This window comes from Mastigoproctus giganteus, chromosome 2, assembly GCF_048544385.1.
Source record: "Mastigoproctus giganteus isolate SK-2022 chromosome 2, ASM4854438v1, whole genome shotgun sequence".
Lineage (NCBI taxonomy): Eukaryota > Metazoa > Arthropoda > Arachnida > Uropygi > Thelyphonidae > Mastigoproctus > Mastigoproctus giganteus.
Window position 1 is genome coordinate 65749751 of NC_143576.1, and position 13447 is coordinate 65763197.

General features: G+C 36.4%; 1 protein-coding gene across 2 annotated transcripts in view; it reads left to right on the forward strand.

Moving 5' to 3' along the window:
- IntS3 (integrator complex subunit 3) overlaps window positions 1-13447 on the forward strand; it is a 1056838-nt gene that overhangs the window by 657976 nt on the left and 385415 nt on the right. For both annotated transcript variants that reach the window (XM_090368499.1, XM_090368500.1), the window contains one exon: window positions 6216-6316. In XM_090368499.1, the coding sequence (XP_090224625.1) occupies window positions 6216-6316 (101 nt within the window). The remainder of the gene's footprint in view (window positions 1-6215; window positions 6317-13447) is intronic.

A 13447-nucleotide genomic window follows, 5' to 3' on the forward strand; every position in this document is an offset into this window, starting at 1 on the left:
TAAGTGAAAAAACAATAACAGTGACATTACAATATTTATTTTAGAATTACTAATCAAATTATTTCCTAAATATTTTTTGGCTCCCGGGGAATTTTTTTCTTAAACTAGCTTGGCAGTCAACGTGTTAAAGGTAGAAGGAGGTGGTTAGCTTTTGGGTAAAATGTATGTGCTAAAATAACCACCATCCAGCACCCCACAGGTCCCAGCACTGTCTGATTAGTGATGGTCGACCTGTAATTTATAACTCGCTCGCAAAAATAAAACTTCTTGCAATCCAGTCTAAACATCTTTCCCCACTCCCCATAACTTGACATTATGGCCCCTACTTCTATAATCAATTATAACCATGAACATTTTGTCGCCATTCATTTTACTTATGTCTCTCAGAGCTTTAAACACCTGGATCGTCTCCTCCAAGGTGCCTAGTTTGCAAACTCTGCAGCCCACATATTTCCAGTCTTTCCTCATATGGACACCTTTTACCAATCTCACCAGACATGTTACCCATCTTTGGACCCTTTCAAGAAGCATAATGTTTTTCTTTAGGTGCGGTCTCCATATTGAACCCAGTATTCCAAGTGTGGCCTAAAAATAGCCTTATATAATGGGATTATGTATCCTTATCTCTACTAGCAATTATTCGATAAATCATCGATAGGAGAGCATTCCTTGCAACCTGTATACAATGCTCAAAGAACTTCATGTTTGACCGTATCGTAACACCCAAGTCCCTTTCCTCCACTACTGGTTTTAGTTCAACTCCACCAAGTGTATAAGTTATATTGGGGTTACTCTTCCACAGGTGTAATACCTTAGACTAGGCTGGATTAAAGCATAGCTGCCATTTTTCTGACCATCCCTGGCTAAACTGAAATTTATCTTGGTTACTCTGAAGAAGGTCTGATTGGAGGTGATCATTAACTACACTACCAATCTTTACATCTGCAAATTTTGAGATCATGCCCTCTGTCCCTTCATCAGTGTCATTTATGAAAATCAAAACAATATTGGTTCTAATACTGATCCTTGGGATCCCCACTTCTTACATCAACTCAATCTGAGGAATAACCATTTATCACAACCCTTTGCCTCCTGCCTTGAAGCCGTCTAGCTATCTATCTAAGGATTTTTCCTGTGATTCCAACCTGTTACAGCTTATAAAGTAACCGCTCATGTGGGGCAAAGTCAAATGCTTTGCTGAAATCCAAATAAACTATGTTGAAATTAAGTCCAGCTCTTTAGTGACCCTGTCAATATAGCTAACCAGATTAGTTAAACATGTACAAAACCTTTACAAAACCATGCTGAGTATCCTTCAGAATTCCATTTATATCTAAATGATCTCGAATTCCACCCTTGATCATTGTCTCCATGATTTTTCCTACTACTGAAGTTAGACTGACCAGCCGGTAATTTCCCACTCTCTCTTTCTCTCTTAGAGCTGCCCTTATGAATTAGAGACATATATGCACTTTTCCAATCCAACAGAATCACTCCCAAGTCCAGTGATGCTCTCATAATTAGCTTCAATGGTTGAATGCACTCCCTTGCCACCTGCCTTAAGATTATTATAGGGTATATGCCATCAATCCCAGGAGCTTTACTGTCCTGTAGGCTCAAAAGCTTTTTAATTAAATAAACATGTTTAATTACAACATCATTAATTACATTTTTTCAACTTCACTCCCATAAAAATACCCCCAGGGGCTCGTATGTGGTGAGTATGGGCTTGGCACACCCAGGGTCCTGAGCTGGATATCATCATTCTTCTCTTTCTTTCTTTCTTGGTGATTGCCTTCTACTTCTGACTCTCTCTCTCTCTCTCTCTCTCTCTCTCTCTCTCTCTCTCTCAGAAATTTTTTTTTGGCTGGTGCAGCATAAGCCTCAGGCTTCTTTGCACTATGTAGCTAGTAATAATAATAATAATAATAATAAATAATAATAATTTCTCATTGACACAAAGGGTTTTTCTTCTGTAAATATCGATGCAAAGTAACTGTTGATTTCAACTGCAACTTCAGTGGGGTATCTAATACTATCCCATGTCCATTAAATAAGGGTCCCATCTGTTTGTCCTTCTCTTCTTTGCCCTCTTTGCCAGCAATTTCTCATAATCTGCTTTTGCCAGCCTAACCTTTTCTGTGGCACTATTACAGATCAATTGTAGCTGTTATAGGTTCAGTACTTTTCATTGCTCCGTAACTTTTCCCTGTCATCTTTTTCTTCTCGAGTAATCTAGCAGCTTCCTTATTCATCCAAAATGGAATCTTCCTCATGGAGCATTTTATTAGTCTAGGGCATGATTTCATTTAAACAATTTAATTGATTAACAATGATAATTAATAAGATTAATAAATGTAATTGATTAATTGACAATACTGCACTAAGCTAACAGATTCCTAAATGCGGTGATGCATATTATGCTATCTAGTTTTGTGTTATATGTTATGCTGCCAAGTCTGAGATGGTCATTATGCTCTATCGTAACGATCTAATGCACTATAACAATAGCAAGTTTCAAATGGTACAAAGGTTCTGCCAGGGCTGGCCGCAAAAACACTCAAATGGTCTAAATAATAATATCATCTGCATTGTTTACCCTTTTTTATTAATGAGCCTACTGCTCTCTTACCCGAATTATCGTCACTCTGAGATCGCTTGCGCCGCAAAAACACTCAAATGGTCTAAATAACAATATCATCTGCATTGTTTCCCCTTTTTTATTAATGAGCCTTCTGCTCTCTTACCCGAATTATCGTCACTCTGAGATCGCTTGCGTGAGTAGACTTGAAAATTGCTAGAAGGAGAGTATATACTTCATTCTTAATGTGTATGTTTCATTTGATATCGAACACAGAATGTTATTTAAAAATGTAATTTTTATATTATACTCACTTGCAATAGTAACTGTATTGTTTATGTGATGTGTGTGATAATTGGTTCCAATTATTATTTATTCAAGTTCCTATTTTTATGAGATGACTGCAGTTGGTAAACAATATTGTTAATTTTATGTATTAAATATTATTCCTATTTAATTATTTTTTCAGTATAATATAAAATTATTTAATTATTTCTTAGTTACTGCAAAATTTGAAAGAATAAGAAATTAAAAAATCACTCTTAGGAAAACACCCCATATAAGTTTTGCATAGAACTGCAGGGCCTAAAAGTAATTCTTGAACAGGGCCCTGAAAATTTTGTGGCTGCCCTGGATTCTATGTATATTAAGCAGTTACCTACAAAATCTATAGCTAAATTCAAAATAAACTAAGCAGCATAACCATAACTAAAAAGCTACTTATAGAATATGATTTACTATAAACAATGAGGTCAATAAAACAGCAAAAATTTTCAAAGACATCCATTTCCTAGAGCTGAAAATTCTTTGACCACATGGATAATCTTGTCACTGATTGATGACATTAATCCGACGTCGGACACTTCTCCTACCTTTCCACTCACACAACTTACTTTTCATTATTATTTATTTTATAAATGATTAAATATACTATGGGGTTGAGATTTCAAAAAATTCATATCCCGACCTACATAAAACATCAGTAAGAAGATGCCATTTTTAATATAAGTAGTCTACATATTCAATAACTAACATGTGAAATTTCATTCCCATAGGTGATTGAACACTAAATGAGCCTGGAATATGAAGGATGCTATGGTTGACAAAGTGGAGTATCGAGCATGATCAAGTTCCTGCATTTGCAGGGCAAAAAAGTTCAGGAAATTGAAAAAGAAATGAAAGCTGTGTATGGACAGAATTGTCCATCCTATGGCACTAAACAAGTGGAAACGGAAGTTCCAGTGTGGTCATACAAGTGTCTTTGACGAACCAAGAGAAGGAAGGCCATCAATGTTCACAGACAGTGAAACGGTTGCAAAGGTTGAGCAGCTGGTGCTGAGTGACAGACGTGTGACTATGTATTTCATCGCAAATGCAGTGGGAATTAGTTATGGGTCTGCTTGTTTTTGTTTTGTTTTGTTTTCTATGGCCATAATGCACCTCCCAAAGTTTTTGCATTTTACTCTGATCCAAGCCCGAGGTGGGATTCGAACCCGTGACCTTTGGGTTGCCAGGCAGGCACTTTACCCACCCTCCTAGCCCAATCAGCATATGGGTCTGCCCACAGAATTTTACATGACCATCTGCACATGTCTATGTGTCCGCACAATGGGTTCCAAGATTGCTGATGCCTTTGCAGAAGCAATGTCAAATGCAATGTTCTGGCCAACTGTTGGATTTGTGTAATGCAGATGTTGAGAACTTTTTTAATCATTTGGTGACAAATGAATGCTGGGTGTACCAGTATGGTCCAGAGACTAAAGACATGTCAAGGCAGTGGAAGCACACCTCCTCCTCTTCCCAAAAAGACAAAAACCACTCCATCTGTGAAGAAGGTAATGTCCATATTTTGAGACAGAAAAGGGATCATCCTGATAGATTACCTACCTCGTGGTTCCCCACTTACTGGAGAAAACTACAGAAATCTTTTGAAAAAGTGTTTTTTTTTTTTTTTTTTTTTTTTTTTTTTGCACTATCTGAATCAATTTTCGATGCAAACTTTAAGACTTTTTCCTCTGTGTTTTTAATAACTCTTATTGTTGACTTTCCAACCTCGTGAAATTTTGCTAACCAAGACACTTTCTCCATTTGAAAATCTGTTTAAAATGTCAATCATCAATTCAATTGATAAAAATTTCTGCATCCTTTTAAAATACAAAGAAAACTGCAGGACAGTAAAATTAAATTCTGTAAAAACTCTATTCAGAATATCTTTACTCCAAAAATAACTTGCCTTTATTGTTAGTTGCATTTTTTGCGTGCCGCATTTTTTATTGATTGACACTTATCTTTTTTTACTGTTTTGGATTTTAAATGCCCCCCCCCCCCAGCCAAAATGTCAGTGAACAGAAATATCTGATTACAAAGTGTGTTGAATAACTGATTACAAAGTATTATTTTTAGTTAGTACTTTATGTATGTTAATTAAGCTATATGTGCAAGCATAAATTTTTATTTTTATTTTGCTAACCTGTCTATAGTATTCTTCTGATTTTTATGAATCATTTAATTTTGTAATTGGCAAGAGGAAAAAAAAGTGTAAATTTGCACTTTATGTCTTCATTTTTACAGCCTGTGGATGATATTCTTCCGATTTTCTCTTATTAAAATTGCTGTTTAATATAATCAAAATTTAGTTTGCAAATGTGATCACAATAACCAGCATTTACTGTAATTATTTTATGGCACCAGCATAAAAAAAATAAATGCTAAGTCATTCGGATTGATGTTTTGAATTATTGATGTTCAGATTTTTGACCCTCTATTGTATATAAATGGTTTGTCCCTTGAAAAGTCATTGGAATTGGCAGTATGTAAAAATACAATCATCTGTATATTTTCTCCTACTCTAGTTAAACATTGTACATTACAAATATGTACTCCCCTATAGTTTTTCTTGGTTAATGCATCATAACTAGTATTTCCTCTTTGTATTTTGTTCTAATTTCTATATGCAAATTATAATATTTATATTATATATATTTATTAGTAAATTAATAAGAGGAGTTTACCTCAATATAATACGTAGAACACTTCCGTATGATACCCTCCAGAAATTAAAACGGAAAAAACGAAAAAATCGACAACTTACCGGTACATTAAAGTAAAATATAAATAATTAAATAATCAATTTAACACAATTCAAAATCAATTTAAAACAATTAAAATTCAAATTAACGCAATTAAAAGAATCTAACGAAAATATTCAAAACGATTTTCCTTCCTTTGTAATACTCAATATGTTCTACGTTGATAATAATATTAGTAAATTAATAAGAGGAGTTTACCTCAATATACAGTATTACAGCTCTGATTCATACTATCTAATATATATATATTTATGTATTTATATGCACACATGCTTAAATGCAGAGCAAACCATAGCAGGTTTCCAAGAAGAAATGCAGTTTACTGAGAAGTAAGTTAATGAAAGCAGTTTGAACAATTCGTTTAAATGTCATAAATAAGATTGTATAAATATAATATTAATAAAGTAATATGGGTAGGAAATTGACTTCAGAATATAAATTTTACACATATCGTGGTAAACTAGCCTATGGTTCACCCTGTATATAAGATTGAACTGAGCAGCTTTACTAAACTCTACTAAATAACAAAAGTTATATTCTTACAGGAATTTGATCAAGATATAACATCTACACTAGGTCTCTGTTTGGCCCGTATCCTAGGCGATGAGTTCTCTCGTAAAATTTTTCCACAAGAAATGGATGAAGAGTGAGTACCATTAGAATGCTTATGATATTTTTAAGTTTGATGATATTAACAGTGTATTGTGTTAATAGGCGTGATGGCCGTAACTTATCTTCCATACGAAAAAAAATAATAACAAAATTAGAGAATATGTTTTGTTCAATACATATTCTAATTATAAATATTTGTCTGTAGTGTATTGTTATTCACCTTGAGCTGTTATTATTATTATTATATCCTCTTTCTTCTATTTTTTTCCCACCCTGCAATGGGTAGTGGTACCAGGTGCATGGAGTGGTTGTCATGTCTAGTACTATTATAGGGTGAGGAACTCTCTGACTAACTGACAGGTGGTTGCCTTGAGATTCATTGTTGCTGGATTCTTATGAAGGTTCTTTGGCACTCTTCTAGTGATTGTCATTACTTCTTCCATATGTAACATTTCTTTGATGTCTTGTCTTAGGTTTTACAACACACATCGGGGCAGGGTTTCAAAAACAACTGAAAACTTTGGTGGTGTTCATTGATTTAACTGCAGTTTTTGACACTATTTGGAGACATTGCTTAATATACAAAATACTCCGTACAGTACCCTGCAAAACAACTTCCAGACAAATAGAACTTTCCAGGTGATATGGGACACGCAATGAGCAATAAAAAGAAACTCAGCAATGGCTTACCCCAAGGCTCTGTCCTTGCTCCATTACTTTTCAGCCTTTACATTGCAGACATGTCTGAGACCCAGTCCAGAATCATCTGCATAATAAAATGATTGGGCAATAGCAACAAGACACAAATCGGTCGATAAAACAGAAGGGATTTTAACAACTGAGCTTACCCACCTTGGGAAAATTCTTTCGCAAGTGGAGGCTCGAACCTATCACAGCCAAGACTGAGGCATCTTGCTTCCATCTCAATAATAAGATGCCAACTAGAGAGCTGAACATGCACTTCAAGAATGCCCGTCTTAACCACAACAAATATCCGAAATACTTGGGTGTCACATTAGATAGAACATTATCATTCAGTGAACATTTGTCAAAGACCGCAGCAAAACTGAAAACAAGGAGTAACATTTTGCAAAAGCTGTGTGGTATCACATGGGACTCCTCTGCTTCGACTTTACATTCATCAGCTCTCGGTCTTATCTATGCAGCTGCAGAGTACTGTGCTCCAGTTTGGCTTAACAGTAACCACAGAAAAAAGGTGGATGTGCAGCTAAATAACACCATGCACATCATAGCTGGAACAGTTAGGTTCACCCCTACCTTTTGGTTACCTATCTTGAGCCACATCCTGCCAATAGATCTCCGAAGAAAATGTGCCCTCATCAGGTAATACAGAAAAATAATAGACAATCTTGAACTACCAACAAATTCTGACAATCAAGACCTAGGAATAAACAGGCTCGGTTCCAGACATCCACCAATCCTGATGGCTAAAACATTGCAGCAAGCCAATTTCAACCTTCTTGGGTACCTGGATGCAAGAGTGGCTACAAAGCTCCCCTCCTCGATTTCATATCATGCCTTATATCTCTGAAACACCACCTGATTTTGACCAGCCTCGTAGGATATGGCTAGCACTAAACAGGGCATGAACGCACCACAGTATATATGCAGACCTTCCCCCTAAGTGGGGTAAAATTCCTTCCCCGACGTGTAACTGCGAAGCCAATAGACAGACCATCCAACACATAATAGAGGCCTGTGCCTTGCCAGCCTATGAAGGAAACTCTGGAGACTTGATGGCTATCTATGTGGCAATTGACTATTTAAATTACTTAAATGTTCATCTGTGATTCTTGTTCTATTTAATATAATTTTATACTTAATTTTATATCTGTCATTCTTAAGCCATGTAATTTGATTCCATGTGTACTGTACAGCCATATGATAAATAAATTAGGTCTTACTGTTGCGTGATTTTTTCCTCATTGCTTTTCTGGGGGTTGCTGGTGCTGGGCACTGCTATGTCGATCAGGTAGGTAACCACTTCCTTCTTGTCAATAAGTGTTATGTCTGGTCTATTGTTCAGGATTGTCTTGTTTATTATTATGGCACGGTCCCAGTATCGTCTGTGATTAAGGATCTGTAGTACTGCCTGCGGTTGATATCTACATTTGATCAACTAATGTTTTTGCACTAGCTTCTGATGTATTATCCTGCTGACCTGATCGTGTCTGTGAATGTACTCTGTCTAGGTGATCACCTTGCATCCTGTGGTGATGTGCTGGATTGCTTTTTACATGTGTTGACTGTCACTCCCAGGGCCCTTGGCAACATATTTCCTGTAGTTCATAGTGTTGATTACTTGATGTTGGTTAGCAAGCATGACTCCTTTGGTCTTGGGGAACAACTTTGCTTTCGAAGCCATCTTATCTAAGTATGTAGTCTTGATAGATGCCATTTTAGCGTCTGCCGTGGAATGCCTTCTTTGCTTGGTCAGCTTTCTTTCTTTGAGTGAGGTCTCCTTTTAATGTTTAGTGTTGTGCACTGTTGGTCTATCTCTCATGCAGCTTGGAAGATTGATGCTGTTTTCCTGGAAGTAATCCCACATGTTCCTAATTGCCTTCTCTTTTTTAGTGAGGTCAGTTAATCTTCTTCTTTCCAGACTATGATCAGCTAAATAACACCATGCACATCATAACTGGAACAGTTAGGTCCACCCCTACCTTTTGGCTACCCGTCTTGAGCCCATCCTGCCAATAGATCTCCAAATAAAATGTGCCCTCATCAGATAATACAGATAATACAGATCAGTCTTTGTGACTGATCAGGTGATGTTGACAGCCCTTGGTCAACATTAGCCTGGTCAATCTCATAATCTCCTTCAGCTTAGTGTTGGTCCAATCTATAATTCCAAAGGAATACGTTAGTACTGGCACAGTGTAGGTATTTATAGCTGTGACCATGTTCCCATCATTCAGCTTTGATTTTAGCAGGCTTCTCAGTCACTGATGGTATTTCTCAGTGAGGCAGGCCTTGATCTCTGTATGTTCTAATTGGTAAGCCTGTATCATCCCCAGATATTTGTAAGACTCTCGCTCTGGCATGGCTTTAACCTGTTCACTGGTCTTCAACTGATTGTTTTTGGCTGACTGGATTTCCCAGATGTAATCCATAGATTTTGCATTTGTCCAGGCCAAATTGCATCCTGATGATAGCATTAGTAGAGGCATATGATGCAAGAAAGCAAGCTTATATAGTATCAGCCAAAAAAAAAAAAACTTCCCCTTTCCCCCACTCATTTGCTCCAAACAACAAATGTCCAGTTCTTCCTTGAAGTTATTTAAGCTATCAACATCCACAATAACCAATGAAAGTTTGTTCCAGCAATCAACCAGCCTCTGGCTAAAGGCAAATTTCTACACATCTATTCCACAACTAATTTCTTTCCTTGATTTGAATTTATGCCCCATAAGATGCGCAATCAGAGCAAGAGGAAGAATCCCATCATCATTGAGCTTGCTCAAACAATTTAAGGCTTTATACACCTCAGTCAGATCACCTCTTAGGTGCCTAGTTTCCTGCTGCAATTTGCAGGACTTAAAGCCCTTCTTGGTAAGAGCAACCCTTTCCTCTTATTGCGAGAGGAGTTCAACAAGATTGGTTAGCTCCCCCCACCAATTTCATTCTCCTTCTCTGCTCATTCCAGCAGCTCTACATCCCTCCTAAAATGAGGCAAATATTCATTCCGTTTGTCAGCTACCCCAGAACGACTATCAACAGCAAACCATCGATATCAAGTGGATCAATATGATTCATCCCCTTCTTTCTAGAGTTTACATAAGTAAAGAAGTCTTTGCTGTTTTTATTTGCATCTTTTTATATAAGTACATTATTTAAATTTTTACAAATTTTCAAAATTTTCTGAATAAACTTACTCCACAAAGCCCACTACCGGCAGATCATTCACTGCACTAGACCCAGACATCTTCAACAAACTCACTCTGGAAAGGGTTAATCTTTTTAGTCTTGGACCTACCCATTATGGCAACATCATATCATTAATAAATGTTAATGTTATTATATTCAGTATCTCATAATTCTGCTTCCATAGGAGTAGTTGGCTATTTGAGAAATTGCTAAAACTGAAGTGTTGAAATTTTTGAGCTAAGACGATATGGCACAATCCAAATATTTAACATATCAATATTGAAAATGTTGGTAAAGTTACTACAATTTTGACATGATAATGTAAGAGGTATGTTTACACTGTAGTTTGAAGTGGTACTGCAGAAAAGTTTTATTTGCTTAGTTTTACTTTTTATTTATTATAGTTTACTGTACTTTAAATTAAATTTAGGAAACAGTTGAACCATGAAATTGATACAGCAGTGAAAAATACCACAAAAAGAAAGATCCAGATGCACTGTCTTTTCAATCACTGTTGCTATCCCTGCCAAATATCGGGTATCAGTGGATATCCTGATAATGCCACAAGATTAAGAGAAGTGGGGGGGGGTCAGAACATCACTGATATGTGGCTGGGATAGTTGTTCTTGTTGTTATTTTGTTTTTCAGGAGCATTAGCAACTAAGGCCATATTGCTCCGGGGATATGCAGCAGTCATTCCCTGACCTTTCTGCATCCTCCGTATTTGGTGGCTCATGGGCTCGAACCCCGGTCTAATCAAGAAGCATGTGCTACACACTGCTGCTCCTGCCCGCCTGTCTACAGAGGTGCCGGCTGGGATAGCAATCAGTGATTAAAATACAGACCCTTTTTGGAGTTCACAGATGTTCCCTGAAAAGATACTGCATGATGGGTGGGGAGTTTGTGTATTCACTGCTTTGAAAGTGTGTTGCTTTGTTTCTTCTCTTTTCATTTCTGTTCTTAATCTTCTTTTGATGTTTATTTTATTTATTTATTTATTTTTGTTTTGATGTACAGATGGCTGAGATCATAGTTGCAGAATAGCACCTTGCCTTACCTGTAACTCTATTACATTAATATATTTGCTTTGTTTATTTCATGGATCAAGTCTTTCCTGAATTTGATTTAATTTAAAACAATATAACATTTTCATTCCCCATAATAAATTTTTACTGAACTTTATTGGATGAAACCATTGTGTTTCAGTTGGCCAACAATAATATAGGGCATGTACATTTTTTTTTTTTTTTTACGGTACTATATACCATTATTATACAGTATCATTGAAGTGTGGTTTTGTTGACTTCCAGCACTTGCCACTATTAGCCACACCGAAACACATCTTTCACTCTTTGTAATTCAAAAGGGTGGTTCTGTAACAACCTGTCCTAGATTATACGATAACACTTCAGATTGTTCATGGTTTATAACAACTCTTCTGTAATTTCTTTTTGGTATTTTGGCAAATAACCAACAGCTACTTTATATTGAAATGGACTAATGGGACACCCTGTATATATCGATTGTGTTCCTCTTTAGAATTTTTTATAATTAATTAATGGCATTGCTTTTTTAATTAAAAATTATTATTATATTTACCAGATAACAGTGAAAACTCCAGTTAATTTTCTCTCTCTCTCTCTCTCTCTCTCTCTCTCTCTCTCTCATTGCAGCCGACCGGGCTAGCCGGGTGGGTAAAGTGCCTCCCTGGCAACCCAAAGGTCGTGGGTTCGATTCCCGCCTCGGGCTTGGATCAAAGTACTACAAAAACCTTGGGAGGTGCATTATGACCACAGAAGCCTATGCGCCAACAACTACCAAAAAAAAAAAAAAAAAAAACCTCTCTCTCATTGCAGTAAAACCTTGTTAATACAAAACTCTGTTTATACAAAGTACTCGTTTATATGAAGCACATAACATTCCCTATGAAAAGCGCCTGTAGCCAGGTGGGAAGGAGCAGCAGTGCGGAGCACACGCTTCTTGATTAGACCGGGGTTCGAGCCCATCACCACCAAATACGGAGGATGCCGAAAGGTCAGGGAATGACCACCGCATATCCCGGAGCAATATGGCCTTAGTTGCTAATGCTCCTAAAAACCAAATAACAACAACACCAACCCTATGAAAGGATAGGCTTTGCTAATGTAAATATAATCTTTTATTACGAAATTCTGTTAATATGTATTACAAAGTTCATTTTCATCCTGTGAGAAATAAATATTGTTATTTTGTATGTTTAATACAAATCTTGACACAGCTGTCCGATTATTGCATCTGGCCACCTGGTTCCGTGCTTCCCAAAGAGTGGCACTGACTTGTTAGAATTTACTCTTATGTAAACAAAACCAGTTTATGGTGGCTACAACATAAGTGCACTTAGAAAAACATCATCGTGATGAATGAACTGTTAAATTAACAAAGGAATAAAAACAGTTTTTTCTAAGTTGTTTATATACACTCCCCTCTCTCCATGGTATTAAGTTCAGTTGCAATTGTTACACCAGTTCAAAGAGTCTTTTGCTACAGTATAATCTATTTTATCTGAGCTGATGTCTTTTTTGAACTTGTGTGTTTAAATTAATTTAAAGTTTTGTTTATATTAAATCTCATCTAGCAGCGTTATGGCAACAGAACGTAAACAAACAGAATAAAGCCTGGAAATTAGAATGAAAATTATACAAGTGGCTGATAGGATGGAATGAAACAAAATGGACATTGCAAAGGAATAAAACATCCCTATGCCTACTTTATCTACAATACCAAAAAAACGGGGGGGGGACTTTAAGTCCATGACACTGAAGCAGCAATAAAAAACAGGAAACAAATTCATGATGCAAAACACAAGGAGCTTGAAACAAAACTTTTCTTTTCGAGTTGTACCAACAAATGCATGCGTCTAATTTGCCAATATTAGGTCTGGTTTTGCAAGAAAAGACTAATTATCTAGCTCAGCAACATGGAATTAACAACTTCAAATGACTCCAAATATTTATAGACAGGAATAACTAGGTTTTGTGAAATGTTTGCAGAGAGTCTGGATTAGTTGACAAAGACAAGGTTACAGACTGGTTGTATTCTGTACTGGCCATTCTTGAAAAATATGAGGCAAAGGATGTTGTTAATCTTGATGAGAACAGGTTTATTTTATCATTTGCTTCCAAACAAAACATTTGCTGTTCAAGGAGAGTCTTTTCGTGGTGGAAAATTAAATAAACAAAGACTCGCTGTTCTGTTATACTGCAATTCAGATGGCAGTACAAAACTATTCCCATTTGTG